Here is a 20591-nt window from a genome sequence, read left to right on the forward strand (position 1 = left end):
AAAGGAGATCTACCAACAATGGAAGTGCCACCTAGGAACTTTACCATAGAATAGAAGAAGAAGAATTATATACTCCAAAACACATATTACATAACCAGTATTACTCTGATATCAAAACTAGGTTAGAATGATTTAAAGAATGAAAATAACAATGCTAATTTCACAAACACTGACAAAAATTTCCTTAATAAAATGTTAGCAAAGAAGATCCAATGATCAGAAAATGAAATAAAAATTATTACCCAACTGGATAACTGGGTTTACTCCAAACTGGATAACTTGGTTTACTCCAAGAATATGAGTTAAGTCTAGAAAAACCTGTTTTATAAAATATCTGTATCTATATATTATCTATTACCATATTAACTGAATAAAAGAGAAAATAAGATCCTCTCAATAGATGGAGAAAAACTGGTTTTTTTAATTTGATGATTTTAAAAACAGCATATTTGTTTGTAGACTTAGAAGGAAATTTCTTCAACCTAATATAAATTTTAATACAACAGAAAAATCATATTTAAAATAGAAAATAGAATAAGGAAAACATTTGATAAAATTAACACCATTAAAAATTAAAAACAGATTCAGATATAAAGAACTAGGGGCTTTCCTGGTGGCTCAGTGGTAAAGCATCCACCTGCCTACCAATGCAGGAGACACTGGTTTGATTCATGATCTGGGAAGATCCCACATGGTGTACACGGAGCAACAAAGCCCATGCCCTACAACTACTGAGCCTGTGCTCTAGAGCCCAAGAACCTCAACTATTGAAGCCCCTGTGCCCTAGAGCCCGTGCTCTGCAACGAGAGACAGAGAGAAAGAGTTTGTCTCTCAGTCGTGTCTGACTTTTTGCGACCCCATGGACTGCAGCCCACCAGGATACTCTGTCCATGGAATTCTCCAGGCAAGAATACTGGAGTGGTTGCCACTTCCTTCTCAGGGGATCTTCCTGACCCAGGGATTGAACCTGGGTCTCTCATATTGCAGGTAAACTCTTTACTGTCTCAGCCACCAGGGAAGCCCCCATAACAAGAGAAGCCACCACAATGAAAAGCCCACGACCCCGACTAGAGAGTAACTCCTGCTCCCCATGCAGCAATGAAGACCTAGCACAGCCAAAAATAAATCATAAAAATTATATATACAAAAAAGAACAAACTAGGGTCATCTGTGGGGATGGGGGCAAGAGAGAGGTAGAGGATTAAAAGGTATAAAGTAAGCTACAAGGATATATTGTACAATGCAGGGAATACAGCCAATATTTTATAATAACTATGAATGGAGTACAAACTTTAACAGTTGTGATTCACTGTATTATATAACTGTAACATATAATAATTTACAGCAACTATACTTCAATTAAAAAAATTAAAAACAAATGCCATGCATATATCTGGAGAAAATTATAGTTTGAAAAAGATACATGTGCCCCAATGTTCAATTTACAGTAGCCAAGACATGGAAATAACCTAAATGTCCATTGACAGATGAATGGATACATAAGAGGTGGTACATATATACAGAAAAAGAATAAAATAATGCCATTTGCAGCAATATGGATGCAACTAGAGATTATCATACTAGTGAAGTCAAAAAAAGAAAAACACCATATGATGTCACTTATATGTGGAATCTAAACTATAACATAAATGAATTTATCTATGAAACAGAAGCAACTCACAGAAAGAACAGACTTCTGGTTGCCAAAGGGGAGGGGTTCGGGGAGGGGTTGATTGGGAGTTTGAGATTAGCAGATGCAAACTACGGTACATAGAATGGATAAACAATACGATCCTGCTGTAGAGCACCATAGTAGCGGACCATGGTGTTAGGTACTCAGTCGTGTCCGACTCTTTTGGATTCCATGGACTATAGCTTGTCAGGCTCCTCTGCCCATGGAATTCTCCAGGCAAGAATACCGGAGTGGGTTGCCCTTCTCTAGGGGATCTTCCTGACCCCAGGATCAAACCCAGGTCTCCCACATTGCGGGCAGATTCTTTACCATTTGAGCTACCCAGGAAGCCCTCTGTAGAACACAGAGAAATATACTCAATATCCTGTGATAAATCATAATGGAAAATAATATGACAAGACTGTATGTGTGTGTGTGTGTGTCTGTGTAACTGCCTCACTTTGCTGTGCAGCAGAAATTAACACATAATAAATCAACAATACTGCAATAAATTAAAAAAACAAAAAATAATGCTGTGTAAACTATGAATAAAAAGGGATTTCCTAATCTGGTAAAGCTTGTAAAAACTATAGCAAATATCCTATCTAATGGTGAAATATTAATTCTAAAGAATTTTAAAATCAGTTTAAAGGCAGAAATAAAACAACCATTATTCACAAATAGTATTCATTGGCCTGACATGCTGCAGTCCATGGGGTCACAAAGAGTTGGACACAACTGAGTGACTGAACTGAACTGAATTCATGCTCTAACTCAAACTTGAGAAAACTCAATTATTAGAATTACTAATTGAGGTCGGAATAAGACAAATATATATATGAATAGGTTGCATTCCTACATACCTAAATATATATATGCATACAATTTTAAAGCATATCATATGTAACAGCAACAAAATGTAAGGTATTATAAGTAAATCTATAGAAAACATGTATATCTTTATAAAGGAAATCATAAAAATTTATTGGAAGACATTAAAGAAGTTCACTATATAAGTGGATAAGAAGAGCGCATCCCATGTTCAAGGATAAGAGTGAATATTATAAGGATGTTAACTGCCCTCCCATCCCATAAGCTATAAAGCTTCAGTTACAATCCCAACACTATTGTTCATGGAATTTGACAAACTGTCTTAAAATTTATGTAGAAAAGCAAAGAGCCAAGGTCAGACATGACAATATGGAAGAACTTCAGGGTGAGAACCCTCATCCTGGCACCTATGCAGACTTTCCTAAAACTTGAAGAATGAAGCAGCATGGAACAGGGAAAGAGCCAAAGAAGCATACAAACAGAATGAAGAACTCAGGTATTGATGCGTTCATGGATGAAAACCTGATCTGTGGAGGTTTTCAGCATTCTTGGCTCGAGAACTCCATGAACAGTATGAAAAAGCAAAAAGATATGACACTGAAAGATGAACCCCTGAGGTCCGTTGGTGTCCAATATGCTACTGGGGAGAAGTGGAGAAATAGCTCCAGAAAAAATGAAGAGGCTTAGCCAAAGCAGAAATAACACCCAGTTTTGGATACGTCTGGAGGTGAAAGTAAAGTTCGATGCTGGAAAGAACTATATTGCATAGGAACCTAGTATGTTAGGCCCATGAATCAAGGTAAACTGGATGCAGTCAAACAGGAGATGACAAGAGTGAACACCAACATTTTAGGAATCAGTAAACTAAGATGGGCAGGAATGGGCAAATTTAATTCTGATGACCATTATATCTAGTACTATGGGTAAGAATCCCTTAGAAGAAATGGAGTGGCCCTCATAGTCAAGGTCAAAAGAATCCAAAATGCAGTACTTGGGTGCAATCTCAAAAATGACAGAATGACCTCATTTTGTTTCCAAGGCAAACAATTCAGCACCAAAGTCTATGCTCCAGTCACTAATACCAAAGAAGCTGACGTTGAATAGTTCTATGAAGACTTACAAGATCTTCTAGAAATAACACCCACCCCCCCCCCAAAAAAAATGATGTCCTTTTCATCAAAGGGGCTTGGAATGCAAAAGTGGGAAGTCAAGAGAACCTGGAGTAACAGGCAAGTTTAGCCTTGGAGAAATGAAGCATGGCAAAGGCTAACAGAGTTTTGCCAAGAGAACACACTGATCATAGCAAACACTCTCTTCGAACAACACAAAGGACAACTCTACGCATTAACACCACCAGATGGTTAATACCAAAATCAGATTGATTATATTCTTTGCAGCTGAAGATGAAGAAGCTCTATACAGTCATCAAAAACAAGACCTGGAGCTGACTGTGGCTCAGATCATGAGCTCCTCCTTGCAAAATTCAGGCTTAAATGGAAGAAAGTAGGGGAAACCACAAGGCCATTCAGGTATGACTTAAATCAAATCCCTTATGATTATACAGTGGAGGTGAGGAATAGATTCAAGGGATTAGATCTGATAGAGTGCCTGAAGAACTATGGATGGAGTTTTGTAACATTGTACAGAAGGCAGTTATCAAAACCATCCTCAAGAAAAAGAATTGCAACAAGGCAAAATGGTTGCCAGAGGAGCCTTTACAAACAGCTGAGAAAATAAGAGAAGTGAAAGGCAAAGGAGAAAGGAAAAGATACACCCAACTGAATGCAGAGTTCCAGAAAAAAGCAAGGAGAGATAAAACTTTCTTAAGTGAACAATGCGAAAGAAATAGAGGAAAATAATAGAATGGAAAAGTTAAAGATCTCAAGAAAATTAGAGATACTAGGAGAATGTTTCATGCAAAGATGGGAACAATACAGGACAGAAATGGTAAGGTCCTAACAGAAGCAGAAGAGATTAAGAAGAGCTGGCAAGAATACACAGAAGAACTTTACACAAAAGGTCCTGATGACCCAGATAACCATGATGGTGTGATCATCCACCTAGAGCCAGATATCCTGGAGTGGGAAGTCAAGTGGGCCGTAGGAAGCATCACTATGGACAAAGCTAGTGGAGGTAATGTAATTACAGTAGAGTTGTTTCAAATTCTAAAACATGATGCTGTTAAAATGCACTCAATATGCCAGAAAATTTGGAAAACTCAGCAGTGGCCACAGGACTGGAAAAGGTCATTTTTCATTCCAGTAACAAAGAAGGGCAATGCAAGAGAATGTTCAAACTACCATAAAATTGCACTCATTTCACATGCCAGCAAGGTAATGCTCAAAATCCTTCAAGCTAGGCTTCAATAGTATGTGAACTGAGAACTTCCAGATGTACAATCTGGATTCAGAAAAGTCAGAGGAACCAGAGATCAAGTTGCCAACATCCATTAGATCATAGAAAAAGCAAAGGGTTCCAGAAAAACATCTACTTCTGCTTTATTGACTATGCTAAAGCCTTTGACTGTGTGGATCACAGAAAACTGTGGAAAATTCTTAAAGAGATGGGACTGCCAGACCACCTCACCTGCTTCATGAGAAACCTGTATGCAGGTCAAGAAGCAACAGTTAGAACTAGACAACAGAGTGGTTCCAAATTGGGAAAGGAGTATGTCAAGCCTGTATATTGTCACACTAATTATTTAACTTATATGCAGAGTACATTATGTGAAGTGTCAGACTGGATGAAACACAAGCTGGAATCAAGATTGCTGGGAGAAATATCAATAACCTCAGATATGCATATGACACCACCCTAATGGCAGAAATAAAAGACGAAGTAAAGAGCCTCTTGATGAAAGTGAAAGAGGAGAGTGAAAAAGCTGTCCTAAAAGTCAACATTCAAAAAACTAAGTTCATGGCATCTGGTTCCATCACTTTATAGCAAATAGATGGGGAAAAAGTGGAAACAGTGACAGATTTTATTTTCTTGGGCTCTAAAACCACTGCAAATGATGAATGCAACCATGAAATTAAAAGATGCTTGTTCCTTGGAAGAAAAGCTATGACAAACCTAGCTGCTACTGTATTAAAAAGTAGAGATATCACTTTGCCGACAAAGGTCCATATAATCACAGCTATGGTTTTTCCAGTAGTCATGTATGGATGTGACAGTTGGACCATAAAGAAGGCTGAGTGCTAAAGAACTGATGCTTTTGAACTGTGGTGCTGAAGAAGACTCTTGAGAGTCCCTTGGACAGCAAGGAGATCCAACCAGTGAATCCTAAAGGAAATCAAACCTGTGAATCCTAAAGGAAATCAGTCCTGAATATTCATTAGAAGGACTGATGCTGAAGCTCTAATACTTTGGCAACCTGAAGGGAAGAGTCAACTCCTTGGAAAGGACCCTGATGCTGGGAAAGATTGAGGGTATGAGGAGAAGGGGCGACAGAGGATAAGATGGATGGATGGCATCATCAACTCAATGACCATGAGTTTGAGGAAACTTGGGAGACAGTGAATGACAGGGAAGCCTGGCTTGCTGCAGTCTATGGGGTTGCAAAGAGTCAGACACAACTGAGTGACTGAAAAACAATGAATTTAAAAACATAAAGGACAATTCTCTATTTTGCATGGGGATATTGTTTAGGCCCAGGTACAAAGTTAAAGCGAGACTTCCCTAGTGGCTCAGACAGTAAAGCGTCTGCCTACAATGTGGGAGACCTGGGTTCGATACCTGGGTTGGGAAGATCCCCTGGAGAAGGAAATGGCAATCCATTCCAGTCTTCTTGCCTGGAAAATCCCATGGACGGAGGAGCCTACAGTTCACAGGGCCACAAAGAGTTGGACACGACTTCACTTTCACTTTCACAAAGTTAAAGAATAAAAAAATATGCATGGGAACGATAAACACAAAATGCAGAATAATGGTAACTCTGAGGGTGATCTAGAGGAAAATGGAATCATGGAAGTGTCCCCAGGAGTCTTCACTAATATTTAAGTGCCTTGTTTCTTAGGTTAGGTGGACAATACTTGCCTGTTCCTGACAGTTTCTCTAAATCTTTTTTAGATGTCTGAAATATTTGATTTTTATTAAAAAGATAAGGAAGTGCTTACATCAGATTACTTTGTTACTCAACTAAATATATCAATCCTCATGTTGGCCAAAACTCTGAAAAGTGTTTATAAGAATTCAAAGCACAAAACAGTGTAAGAATAGCAATGGTTCATAAAGTTCCCCTTAATTTCATCCTATGTTCCTGAGCCTACAAATACTCGTGATCTTTCCTCAAAAAAACTCAGCTCTTTGTTCTATCAAATATATAAAAAGTCAGAACATTTTGAGATTGCATTAGAGGCTAAGGTGTATTCAGTACTTTCTCTGCTTCAGGCATCAACATCCCCACTGTACATATAAGAAAAACAGGGCACCAAGGGAGGACATCCATTTCCCAAAGCCACCCAGCTAAACAGGGACAGAGCCTTCTAGGCACTCACTCTTCTGCCCTGCCCAGGGTAGCCCTTGTTTTTCTGTTTCATCTCAGAGTAATTTTTAAAGCAGGATACATAAAATAAAGATGCTTCTGGCAATCTCTAGGCCTGATCATAATGTGAAAGTGAAAGTTTCTCAGTTGTGTCTGACTCTTTGTGACTCCAAGGACTATACAGCCATGGAATTCTCCAGGCCAGAATACTGGAGTGGGTAGCCTTTCCTTTCTCCAAGGGATATTCCCAACCCAGGGATCGAACCCAGGTATCCCTCATTGCAGGTAGATTCTTTACCAGCTGAGCCACAAGGGAAGTCCAAGAATACTGGAGTGGGCAGCCTACCCCTTCTCCAGCGGATCTTCCCGACCCAGGATTCAAACTGAATTGCAGGCAGATTCTTTACCAACTGAGCTATCAGGGAAGCCCCGACCATAATGTGGTGTTTTCTAACTTCACGGAATAGAAAACAAAACTCAAAGGGCTTCCAAGAAAGAAGAGAGCTCTGCCTCTCAGCACTCCTGGCTCCAAGGCCCTGTGACAACTCCTACCAGCTTGTGACCTTGCTCATGTTAATCAGACCAACTGCATTCCAGTCCCGGTTCTACCACTTTCTGACCTGTCACAGCTTCTTGCATGCTCAGTCGCATCCATGACCCTTTGGACTGTAGCCCACTAGGCTCCTCTGTCCATGGGATTTTTCAGGCAAGAATACTGGAGTGGGTTGCCATTTCCTTCTTCAGGGAATCTTCCTGAACCAGGGATCGAACCCGCGTCTCCTGTGTCTCCTGTACTGGAGGCAGATTCTTTACCCACTGAGCTATCAGAGAAGCCTTAAAGAAGCCTTTAAGTTTCTTTAAGCCTCAAAAACAAACAAACAAACAAAAAACAGAGTATTTAATACCTACCTCATTGAGTGACTGAGAGTGCTAAGTGAAAGTATGTCAACAGCTCCCGCCCACTGTCTGGTCCATAACCTGAGATGGTTACCCATGGGGCAAGGTCAATGGCGCCCATCTCTTCCCAAGGCCATATTCAGTCACCTCACATTAAATCTGGCCATAGCAAAAGGACCTAAACCACACAAATGGGCAAATTCTACACACCAGTGCTTTTTGTTTTTTTGTTTTTCCTATGAGTTGGTTGTTCCATGTTCAGTTCTAACTGTTACCTCCTGACCTGCATACAGATTTCTCAGGAGGTAGGTCAGGTAGTCTGGTATTCCCATCTCTTTCAGAATTTTCCAGAGTTTGTTGTGATACACACAGTCAAAGGCTTTGCCACAGTCAATAAAGCAGAAGTAGATATTCTTCTGGAACTCTCTTGCTTTTTTGATGATCCAGCGGACGTTGGAAATCTCTGGTTCCTCTGCCTTTTCTAAATCCAGCTTGAAAATCTAGAAGTTCACAGTTCATGCATGGTTGAAGCCTGGCTTGGAGAATTTTGAGCATTACTTTACTAGTGTGTGAGATGAGTGCAATTGTGTGGTAGTTTGAGCATTCTTTGGCATTGCCTTTTTTTTGGGATTGGAATGAAAACTGACCTTTTCCAGTCCTGTGGCCACTGCTGAGTTTTCCAAATTTGCTGGTGTTTTGAGTGCAGCACTTTCACAGCATCATCTTTTAGGATTTGTAATAGCTCAACTGGAATTCCATCACCTCCACTTGCTTTGTGCATAGTGATGCTTCCTAAGGCCCACTTGACTTCACATTCCAGGACGTCTGGCTCTAGGTTGGTGATCACACTATTGCAATTATCTGGGTCATGAAGATCTTTTTTGTATAGTTCTTCTTTGTATTCTTGCCACCTCTTCTTAATATCTTCTGCTTCTGTTAGGTCCAAATCATTTCTGTACTTTATTGTGCCCATCTTTGCATGAAATGTTCCCTTGGTATCTCTAATTTTCTTGAAGAGATCTGTAGGCTTTCCCATTCTATTGTTTTCTTCTATTTCTTTGCATTGATCACTGAGGAAGGTTTTCTTATCTCTCCTTGCTATTCTTTGGAACTCTGCATTCAAATGGGTATATCTTTCCTTTTCTCCTTTGCCTTTCCCTTCTCTTCTTTTCACAGCTATTTGTAATGCCTCCTCAAACAACCATTTTGCCTTTTTGCATTTCTTTTTCTTGGGGATGGTCTTGTTCCCTGCTTCCTGTACAATGTCACAAACCTCCATCCATAGTTCCTCAGGCACTCTATCAGATGTAATCACTTGAATCTATTTGTCACTTCCACTGTATAATCTTAAGGGATTTGATTTAGGTCGTACCTGAATGGCCTAGTGGTTTCCCCTACTTTCTTCAATTTAAGTCTGAATTTGGCAATAAGGAGTTCATGGTCTATGCCACAGTCAGCTCCCAGTCTTGTTTTTGCTGACTGTATAGAACTTCTCCATCTTTGGCTGCAAGAGAATATAATCAATCTGATTTTGGTATTGACCATCTGGTGATATCCATGTGTAGAGTCTTCTCTTGTGTTGTTGGAATTCTTGCTATGGGTATTTGCTATGACCAGGACGTTCTCTTGGCAAAACTCTATTAGCATTTGCCCTGCTTTATTCTGTACACCAAGGCCAAATTTGCCTGTTACTCCAGGTATTTCTTGACTCCTTACTTTTGCATTCCAGTCCCCTATAATGAAAAGGACATCTTTTTCAGATGTTAGTTCTAGAAGGCCTTGTAGGTCTTCATAGAACCGTTCAACTTTAGCTTTTTCAGCGTTACTGGTCAAGGCATAGACTTGGATTACTGTTGAATGGTTTGCCTTGGAAATGAACACATGAAACAATAGACTGGTTCCAAACAGGAAAAGCAGTACGTCAAGGCTGTATATTGTCACCCTGATTATTTAACTTATATGCAGAGTATATCATGAGAAATGCTGGGCTGGATGAAGCACAAGCTGGAATCAACACTGCTGGGAGAAATATCAATAACCTCAGATATGCAGATGACACCACCCTTATGGCAGAAAGTGAGGAAGAACTAAAGAGCCTCTTGATGAAAGTGAAAGAGGAGAGTAGAAAAAGTTGGCTTAAAACTCAACATTCAGAAAACTAAGATCATTGCATCTGGTCCCATCACTTCATGGCAAATAGATGGGGAAAGAGTGGAAACAGAGGCTGACTTTATTTTTTGGGGCTCCAAAATCACTGCAGATGGTGATTGCAGCCATGAAATTAAAAGATGCTTGCTCCTTGGAAGAAAAGTTATGACCAACCTAGACAGCATATTAAAAAGCAGAGACATTACTTTGCCAACAAAGGTCCATCTAGTCAAAGCTATGGTTTTTCCAGTAGTCATGTATGGATGTGAGAGTTGGACTATAAATAAAGCTGAGCACCAAAGAACTGTGGTGTTGGAGAAGACTCTTGAGAGTCCCTTGGACTGCAAGAAGATCCAACCAGTCCATCCTAAAGGAAATCATTCCTGAATATTCATTGGAAGGACTGGTGATGAAGCTGAAACTCAAATACTTTGGCTACCTCATGTGAAGAATTGACTCACTGGAAAAGACCCTGATGCTGGGAAAGATTGAAGTTGGGAGGAGAAGGGGATGATAGAGGATGAGATAGTTGGGTAGCATCACCGACTGGATGGACATGACTTTGAGTAAACTCCGGGAGTTGGCAATGGACAGGGAGGCCTGGCGTGTTAAATTAGAGTGATGGGGTCGCAAAGAGTCAGACACAACTGAGCAACTGAACTGAACTGAACTGAAAAGTTGGTTGTTAAACATTTACCAGCTACCCTTGCAGGGTTGTTGGAACTGGCTTTGTCAATGGAAAAAGCACTATGTAAATATTCACTGTAATTAAGATTTCATGACCAAGAGGACAAAACAGGGCACGATAAGGAATGAAAACACTTCCTGCAAGAGATGAGTCTCCATCCCACAGAACACCTGGCAGCACACACATGTGAGGGCTTCCTTTGTGCCTGAGCTAGGATGTGGGGGGAGGGGCACCAAAGAACCAAGAGTTTTTCTAGAGTTGGTCCAGCACCAAGGGGCTGAGTTCCACAGCTTCATTACTGAGTGAGCAGATGGTATCTTCACGTTACTTTTGCATATTTTTAAAAATTAGAGTATAATTGCTTTACCATATTGGAGAAGGAAATGGTAACCCACTCCAGTTTTCTTGCCTGCAGAATCCCATGGACAGAAGAGCCTGGTGGGCTGCCATCTATGGGGTCACACAGAGTCGAGCATGACTGAAGCGACTTAGCAGCAGCAGCAGCTTTACCATATTGTGTTAGTTTCTGTTGAAGTGAATCAGCTGTATGTATACATATATTCCCTCCCTCCTGGGCCTGCCTCCAATCTCCTCCATCCCACCCATCTAGATTGTGCTTTTCCTAAACCCTAGTAATTACCAGGAGCCTTGTATTTGGGTGCTTTTGCCACTTCCTAAATGGGTGAGGAAGAATGGCCCTTCTTCTAATGGTATATTGCACAGAATTCTCACCTCACCAAAAATTTAGAACAATTAATTCAAGATTTTAAAATATTATATACTTTATGAGTATATACTCAGTTGTTAAGTCATGTCTGATTCTTTGCGACCCCATGGACTGTAGCCTGTCAGGCTCCTCTGTTCATGGGATTTCCCAGGTAAGAATACTGGAGTGGATTACCATTTCCCTCTCCAGGGAATCTTCCTGACCCAGGGTTTGAACCTGCACCTCCTGTACTGGCAGGTGGATTCTTTACCACTGAGCCACCATAGTATATATTAAAATACACCACATAATATGTGAAAGGCAATGAGGAAAATCTAAATGCATAATGATTTCTGTGATTTTTTTTCTAAACTGTGCAAGCACATGGCTATCTGAGATCTACCTTGTGACAATTCTTATATATAAATAAAATATTAACTTGCTCAGAGAGTGAAAGATCCCCAGCATAACAAATACCTGAATGTTTTTCACTAAGAATTTCAGCAGCTTTCCCTTAGATGTGTTTACAAGTAAGAGTTATTGGTACTGAACACAAATAACTGTTTTTCAGCATGTTCTAAATGAGAGGAAATAGAATTGTAATGAAGTCCATGCAGGCTGCCTCAGCAAACATTACCAAAAACTACATTCCTCTCACTGTTCTGATCATCATGGGCTGCGATGGCTAATTAGAAAATCCTGAGTCAGAACATAAGCTCTTCAAATTTAAGGAAGAGGGTTGCCAGCAGCATTTTCAGATTTACCTCCAAGTGCCTAGTTGCTAACAGAGCAATGGACAAAATGTACTATAACAAATCAGTGGCTGTTTCTCCCGCAAAGCCAAGCTTTCACAAAGCTTGTGTGGTTTGTATTTGCTGACAGTGATGATTTTCATTATTTAATGTGTTTGCCATTGAACCAGAATTGAAGGTGTTTCATTATGATCCTGCTTGTCATTAGCTGTCTGCCTCTCAGACCCTTCCCTTCCAAAATGTTCTCCCAACTCCATTACCAGAGTTCTCGTCCTAGAATTGCAGTCATTCACATATCAACTTCAGAGTTGCCTTCTGCACTATTATTTACTTTACTCTCTTGGTTTAGTCAAATTTAAATTGATTTATATCTCTAAACTTATTCTTGTACTAAGCACTCCATAGGATCTGCTGTCAAATAATGGAAGAAAATATTCATGAAACACATCTGAAAAAGGACTTATTTAGATATATAAAGAATGCTTACAATTAAATAATAAAAACCATCCAATTAAAAATGGAGCAAAAGATTAAAACAGACACTGTATGAAAGACAATACACCAGTGGCCAACAGGCACATGATAACAAGTTCGACATCAGTAGACATCAGACAATGCACTGAAACTATAATATTGTAAAGCAATTATCCTTCAATTAAGAATAAATAAATAAATAAAACCCACAATAAGATATCCCTATAAGCTTAAAAGATTAATAATTCAAGGCTGTTGAGGATGTGGAAGAAGTGAAATTCTGATACAGAGCTGGTAGGAATGTAAAATAGTATAGCCAGTTTGGGAAACAAACAAACAAAACAAACAAACAAAAAACCCACTAAACCTGGCATTTTCTTAAAAATCTGAAACAGTACATTCAAAAGCATGATTATCTAACTAGCATGTCTCAACATTAGATCTAAAAATATATGCAGAATAAAATAGAATTAAATATACAGTTATCATATGACTCAGCAATTTCAGTAGTAGGTATTCATCCAAGAGGAATGAAAAAATACATCCATGGAAGGATTTAGACATGAATATTCTTGGGATAACAGAAGCTTCTCTCGAGGTGAAGAGAGCTGAGAGCACTTGCTGGAGGACTAGGGGGTTGGGGGCAGTGGCCTGAAGTCCTCAGGCCTTGCTTTCCTGGTGAGGAATCAGTATGTCATTATGGGGGCTCCAAGCTCAGCATGTTGCCCCCAAGGAGGAGCCTCCATTCCGTGAGTGGGGACCGGGCAGCAGAAGAGGACTTTAACCAGGGTAGAAAACATGTATTTTGCACTGCAGATAGGTTACTTTGGCGTTCTGAGGCCTGCCAAACTGGCAACCCTGCGTGAAGATGATTTGTAAGAAAACCAAAGCAGAAAGACACCAAGATAAGGAGTCTGGTGGAGGTTTCATTTTTTCTTTTTAAGCTAGCAACCACCATTCTAAATATCAGAGACCAAGCAGACACTGTCATCTGCCCAAAGGTGGGGTCTATAGTTATCAACAAACACAGCCCCAAACTAGTTTAGGACAAGTTTACATGGCTAGACAAAATATAATTATCTTACCTTGGACAAGTTTCTCTCTGTTCCCTTCATGGACTGCAGTAGGCAGAATGGTCTTCCAGAGACGTTCTTCAAATGGTCTCCAAAGCAAAATGTTCTCCAGCGCCTCCAGGGAAGAGTTGAGCCCAGCTGACAATCCTGATTACAGCCTCGCGAGTAGACCCAGATGAGCCTCACTGGGCCCAGACCTCTAAGCCATGGAACAAATGGGCTGTTGTTTTAAGCCACTAAATTTGTGGTAATTTGTTCTGGTAGAAATGGAAAACTGACACATAAACATATTTTTAAAAGGAAGTAAGCAAGCAGAATTCTCATGGAAAAGTGACTTTGAATATAATTCCCTTTTCTTATTGCAAATACAGGAAATAGAAGTCTTGGAGCTCTTTGCTCAAGAATAATAGTTACAATCCATCCATGCTTCTCAGTATATGGCTGCATTAAATGGGAGACTGGGGCTCTATTCAGAGGAGTTCCCAAGGCGTTCTAGAACACACTGGAATGGAGAATGGATTTCAGTGAGATCAAGGCTGCAATCTTTTGTCATTGTTGTTAGTTGTTCAGTTGTGTCGATTCTTTACAAACCCACGGACTACACAGGTCACCAGGCTCCTCTGTCCATGGAATTCTTCAGGGAAGAAAACTGGAGTGGGTAGCTATTTCCTTCTCCAGGGGATCTTTCCAACCCAGGGATTGAACCAAGTTCTCCCACACTGCAGGTGGATTCTTTACCATCTGAGCTGCCATAGGAATAGCAATAAAAGACTACAATAGGAAGACCAGTTCTAAGGCTTTCGCTGATGTGGTTTAGGGTGAACAGGGAAGGGCTGACTGGAATGAAATCAGACTGGAGAGGGCGACACTGATCCTGAATGGTTCTAGAAGGACTGGCGAGGTGGAAGGTGTTTAAACTGTTCAGTTCAGTCACTCAGTCATGTCTGACTCTTTGTGATCCCGTGAATCGCAGCACGCCAGGCCTCCCCGTCCATCACCAACTCCCAGAGTTCACTCAGACTCACGTCCATCGAGTCAGTGATGCCATCCAGCCATCTCATCCTCTGTCGTCCCCTTCTCCTCCTGCCCCCAATCCCTCCCAGCATCAGAGTCTTTGCCAATGAGTCAACTCTTCGCATGAGGTGCCCAAAGTACTGGAGTTTCAACGTCAGCATCATTCCTTCCAGAGAAATCCCAGGGCTGATCTCCTCCAGAATGGACTGGTTGGATCTCCTTGCAGTCCAAGGGACTCTCAAGAGTCTTCTCCAACACCACAGTTCAACAGCATCAATTCTTTGGTGCTGAGCTTTCTTCACAGTCCAACTCTCACATCCATACATGACCACTGGAAAAACCATAGCCTTGACTAGATGGACTTTGTTGGCAAAGTAATGTCTCTGCTTTTGAATCCATAGCCTTAACTAGACGGACCTTTGTTGGCAAAGTAATGTCTCTGCTTTTGAGTATGCTATCTAGGTTGGTCATAACTTTTCTTCCAAGGAGTAAGCGTCTTTTAATTTCATGGCTGCAGTCACCATCTGCAGTGATTTTGGAGCCCAGAAAAATAAAGTCTGACACTCTTTCCACTGTTTCCCCATCTATTTCCCATGATGGGACCAGATGCCATGATCTTCATTTTCTGAATGTTGAGCTTTAAGCCAACTTTTTCACTCTCCACTTTCACTTTCATCAAGAGGCTTTTGAGTTCCTCTTCACTTTCTGCCATAAGGGTGGTCATCTGCATATCTGAGGTTATTGATATTTCTCCTGGCAGTCTTGATTCCACCTTGTGCTTCTTCCAGCCCAGCGTTTCTCATGATGTACTCTGCATGGAAGTTAAATAACCAGAGTGACAATATACAGCCTTGACATACTCCTTTTCCTATTTGGAACCAGTCTGTTGTTCCATGTCTAGTTCTAATTGTTGCTTCCTGACCTGCATACAGGTTTCTTAAGAGGCAGTCAGGTGGTCTGGTATTCCCATCTCTTTCAGAATTTTCCACGGTTTACTGTGATCCACATAGTCAAAGGCTTTGGCATAGTCAATAAAGCAAAGCAGAAATAGACGTTTTTCTGAAACTCTCTTGCTTTTTCCATGATCCAGAGGCTGTTGGCAATTTGATCTCTGGTTCCTCTGCCTTTTCTAAAACCAGCTTGAACATCTGGAAGTTCACAGTTCATGTATTGCTGAAGCCTGGCTTAGAGAATTTTGAGCATTACTTTACTAGCATGTGAGATGAGTGCAATTGTGTGGTAGTTTGAGCATTCTTTGGCATTGCCTTTCTTTGGGATTGGAATGAAAACTGACCTTTTCCAGTCCTGTGGCCACTGCTGAGTTTTCCAAATTTGCTGGCATATTGAGTGCAGCACTTTCACAGCATTATCTTTCAGGATTTGAAATAGCTCAACTGGAATTCTATCACCTCCACTAGCTTTGTTCGTAGTGATGCTTTCTAAGGCCCACTTGACTTCACATTCCAGGATATCTGGCTCTAGGTGAGTGATCACACCATCATGATTATCTGGGTCGTGAAGCTCTTTTTTTGTACAGTTCTTCTGTGTATTCTTGCCACCTCTTCTTAGTATCTTCTGCTTCTGTTAGGTCCATACCATTTCTGTCCTTTATCGAGCCCATCTTTGCATGAAATGTTCCCTTGGTATCTCTAATTTTCTTGAAGAGATCTCGAGTCTTTCCCATTCTGTTGTCTTCTTCTATTTCTTTGCATTGATCGCTGAGGAAGGCTTCTTATCTCTTCTTACTATTCTTAGAACTCTGCATTTTGATGCTTATATCTTTCCTTTTCTCCTTTGCTTTTTGCTTCTCTTCTTTTCACAGCTATTTGTAAGGCCGCCCCAGACAGCCATTTTGCTTTTTGCATTTCTTTTCCATGGGGATGGTCTTGATCCCTGTCTCCTGTACAATGTCACAAACCTCAGTCCATAGTTCATCAGGCACTCTATCTATCAGATCTAGTCCCTTACATCTATTTCTCACTTCCACTGTATAATCACAAGGGATTTGATTTAGGTCATACCTGAATGGTCTAGTGGTTTTCCCTTCTTTCTTCAATTTCAGTCTGAATTTGGCAATAAGGAGTTAATTATCTGAGCCACAGTCAGCTCCTGGTCTTGTTTTTGTTGACTGTATAGAGCTTCTCCATCTTTGGCTGCAAAGAATATAATCAATCTGATTTCGGTGTTGACCATCTGGTGATGTCCATGTGTAGAGTCTTCTCTTGTGTTGTTGGAAGAGGGTGTTTGCTATGACCAGTGCATTTTCTTGGCAAAACTCTATTAGTCTTTGCCCTGCTTCATTCCATATTCCAAGGCCAAATTTGCGTGTTACTCCAGGTGTTTCTTGGACTTCCTACTTTTGCATTCCAGTCCCCTATAATGAAAAGGACATCTTTTTTGGGTGTTAGTTCTAAAAGGTCTTGTAGGTCTTCATAGAACCATTCAACTTTAGCTTCTTCAGTGTTACTGGTTGGGGCATAGACTTGGATTACTGTGATATTGAATGGTTTGCCTTGGAAACGAACAGAGATCATTCTGTCATTTTGAGATTGCATCCAAGTACTGCATTTTGTACTCTTTTGTTGACCATGATGGCTACTCGATTTCTTCTAAGGGATTCCTGCCCACAGTAGTAGATATAATGGTCATGTGAGTTAAATTCACCCATTCCAGTCCATTTTAGTTCGCTGATTCCTAGAATTTAAACTGTGGGTCTATTCAAATCCACTTCAGCTGACTCACTAATTAAGGCGGTTTTAAGACTTGCCTGTCTTCCAAGGGGCATGTAGCCAAAGCAGTATCTGCCCAAGTTACTTTCCTAGGAACTTGGAGTCAGCTGTTGTCTAGCTGGAACTGAGCTGGTTAAGACTGGATAGGATCACTGATGCTCCAGATAGCACAGATGAGTGGCCACGCAGTGACCTTTTGATATCAGAGGGCTAAAAACTCCACTCTCAGATCCTGCAGTGCCTCCACTTTTGAACATGCAAGGGCCTGGAGCTTAGTCACACATGCATGGAATGACAATTGCTCTAGCTTTTCCCAATCATCTCTCCCCATGCCTAAGAAAATCCTGCTTCTTTATTCTTTATCCCATAAGTACCCCAGCCCCTTCCAGATCTGATACTTGTTCTCCGGCCTCCTGACTTGGCAGATTAAAAAAAAAAAAACCCTCAGTTCAATTCAGTCAGTCAGTCATGTCCAATTCTTTGTGACCCCATGGACTGCAGCACTCCAGGCCTCCCTGTCCATCGCCAACTCCGGGAGCCTACTCAAACTCATGTCCATCATGTCGGTGATGCCATCCAACTATCTCATCCTCTGTTGTCCCCTTCTCCTCCTGCCTTCAATCTTTCCCAGCACCAGGGTCTTTTCCAATGAGTCTGTTCTTTGCATCAGGTGGCCAAGTATTGGAGTTTCAGCTTCACCATCAATCCTTCCAATGAATATTCAGGACTGATTTCCTTTAGGATGGACTGGTTGGATCTCCTTGTAGTCCAAGGGACTCTCAAGCATCTTCTTCAACAGCACAGTTCAAAAGCATCAATTCTTCATGGCACTCAGATTTCTTTATAGTCCAGCTCTCCCATCCATACATGACTATTGGAAAAATCCTCACTTTGCTGCAAACCTTGGTGTCTCAGTGTTTTGGCTTGCTGAGCATCAGCCAATCAGACCTGGTTGGGTTACATGATGGTCATGGCAAAAGGTTAGTTTGGGATCTATTGAATTTTAGTGGGTTGTGAAATATCCAGCTGGTATGCGGGAGGTAAAATTGAAGCTCAGTTGATTCTCAATTTAAGACACTAATCTGAGGACTATTAATATACAGGTTGAGAGGATGCTTATGGGTTTTATTTTGATTTAAAATACAGTAAGAAGAGGATAGAGGAAGAGATACAGAGAGTAACAGGAGACTTTATTTGCTGGAGGCAGTCAAAAAGGGGTTGGAGGAGAGAGGAAAAAGGAGGATAGAAAAAATAAGAAAGCTGGCTAAGGTAGAATTAATTTCTATATTACTAATTAACTACAAAAAAAGGTATGCCTAGAAAGTTTATGATCTTAGGGGAGAAAAAGGAGGTGGTAGGAAGGCAGAAGGTAGAAAATGTTTCTGTTAGCCACCAGGGAGCATTGACAGCCTAAGACAGCTAGGTCCTGCCTGGGTGAATGAGGACAGATAGAAGAGAGAGACATAGGGAAAGACAGTGTTGACTCAGCCACTTGCATTTGGGGAGTTTCTGAGGCTGGGGGTTTGTAATTTGAGGAATGTTAATATTGTGTTTTCTCTTGAGTATACCATTCATTTGGTGAAGCTTAGCTGCTTACAAAATCATTTACAGAGAAGTTGGAGACACCTCTTCCCCGACCCCCCTCCCCGTCATTTCTGTAAAAAAGCAATGCTGCTATCCTGAATAAGAGTGAAAAACTGAAGTTAGCTTATGCAGAACCACCCATGCATCCAACACGGTTTCCTCATGAAAAAGCTCACAATGGCTTTTCTTGATACTCTTTGAAGAATCCCCATCTGTGAGAGCTTTTTGCAGGTTGTGCAGAGAGGCAGGGAGAGAGAATAAGATGACCACATAGCAGAGCTTAGGAGGGCTCCCCACTGAGCTGGCATTTGTGGGGTGAGCAACCAGCCAGGGAAGGTACCATTTAGGATGGCATGTTCCTCATTTTCCTAGCTGGTCTAGGCAGACTCAAAAAGAATTTAAATTTAATCCATTCCAAAGCAGCAAATGATTGTTTTAGGCCATGGGTCCAGAGGCTACACTTCCATTATCTTTCCCAATGTCTCTAGTTTTGGCTAAGAATAGCTGTCAAAGTTATCTAAGTTTCTAAACACATCTAATCCAAAACTACCTGTGTGAGTGTCTCCAGAATCTTTTATCATTGCCTCTTAAAATTCTCCTTACATACCACCTCAAACATGCATTCAAACACATTTCTATGACAAAGATTAAAAAGTACTTGAGTATATATTTTTATTCTACTCTGTATCAAGGCCATAGACACAAAATGTTTGGATCGCTTAATAAGTTATAACATTCCATGTTTTCATAGTAAGAACAAGGACATAAATAATCATTTCCTGAGTTAACAGTGCAATGTAAAATTTAATCTGTATTGCTAATCAGACATTGTACAGCATAGAAATGTGATCAAAATGATCATTTGCTTTATCATGTCATAAAACACGAGAGCTTATTGTAGAACAGTGATACAGTTTACATGGTAAGGAACTTTGTGATTCATAACAAAGAATCCTATACGTACTTGTTGTCATGATTGACTTTTCAGGACAAATATCAGTAGTAAAATAAGTTAAGGTACAAAATAAAGTCCACAAGGTATCTATAGTGAAGAAACATTTGTTTTTGTTTAAGAAACTGAAACTTGGATTCTAGTTAACCTCTTAGTATATACAAAAATGTTCTCTTAAAAAAAAACCTTAAGTAATCACAAATTTAGATTAAACAGTTGAATGACAGCTCTTCATTATGCTGTAAAACTATGGATCTCATCTTTGGAAAAGTTCAGATCATGCAGCATCCTGAAAAACAAATACAAAGCACATGTTTCTTATGGAAGATGCTTGAAAATAAAATAACATCAAAGTTTACCACTGTAACCATAGTATTTTTTCATATTTCCCAGTTAGTATGTGCTGTCTAAAAAACCCCATAATTTTCACTTCTAAAAAATTAACAATTCCTTAGTGTCATCAAATATCTAGTAAGTGTTCACACCTGCAGCTGTCTCATAAGTGTTATAATTTTTAAAAGTATGTTCGAATCAAGATCCAACTAAAGTCTATTCACTGTGACTGGTTTATATGTGTTTTAGGTATCT

General features: G+C 40.3%; 2 protein-coding genes across 8 annotated transcripts in view; both read right to left on the reverse strand.

The window, feature by feature from the left end:
• MRAP2 (melanocortin 2 receptor accessory protein 2) overlaps window positions 1–13894 on the reverse strand; it is a 135908-nt gene extending 122014 nt beyond the window's left edge. Inside the window, exon 1 of one of the 2 annotated variants that reach the window (XM_055535573.1) lies at window positions 13737–13894. In XM_055535573.1, the coding sequence (XP_055391548.1) occupies window positions 13737–13766 (30 nt within the window). In that variant the 5' untranslated portion in view covers window positions 13767–13894. The remainder of the gene's footprint in view (window positions 1–13736) is intronic. The other variant, XM_055535577.1, reaches the window with a different exon arrangement.
• A 5816-nt stretch (window positions 13895–19710) lies between these two features.
• Window positions 19711–20591, reverse strand: part of LOC129619998 (cytochrome b5 reductase 4) — a 117947-nt gene continuing 117066 nt past the window's right edge. For all 6 annotated transcript variants that reach the window (XM_055535580.1, XM_055535579.1, XM_055535581.1 and 3 more), the window contains one exon: window positions 19711–20292. In XM_055535580.1, coding sequence (XP_055391555.1) covers window positions 20238–20292 — 55 coding nt within the window. In that variant the 3' untranslated portion in view covers window positions 19711–20237. The remainder of the gene's footprint in view (window positions 20293–20591) is intronic.

The sequence above is a fragment of the Bubalus kerabau genome, chromosome 9 (genome assembly GCF_029407905.1).
Source record: "Bubalus kerabau isolate K-KA32 ecotype Philippines breed swamp buffalo chromosome 9, PCC_UOA_SB_1v2, whole genome shotgun sequence".
NCBI lineage: Eukaryota > Metazoa > Chordata > Mammalia > Artiodactyla > Bovidae > Bubalus > Bubalus kerabau.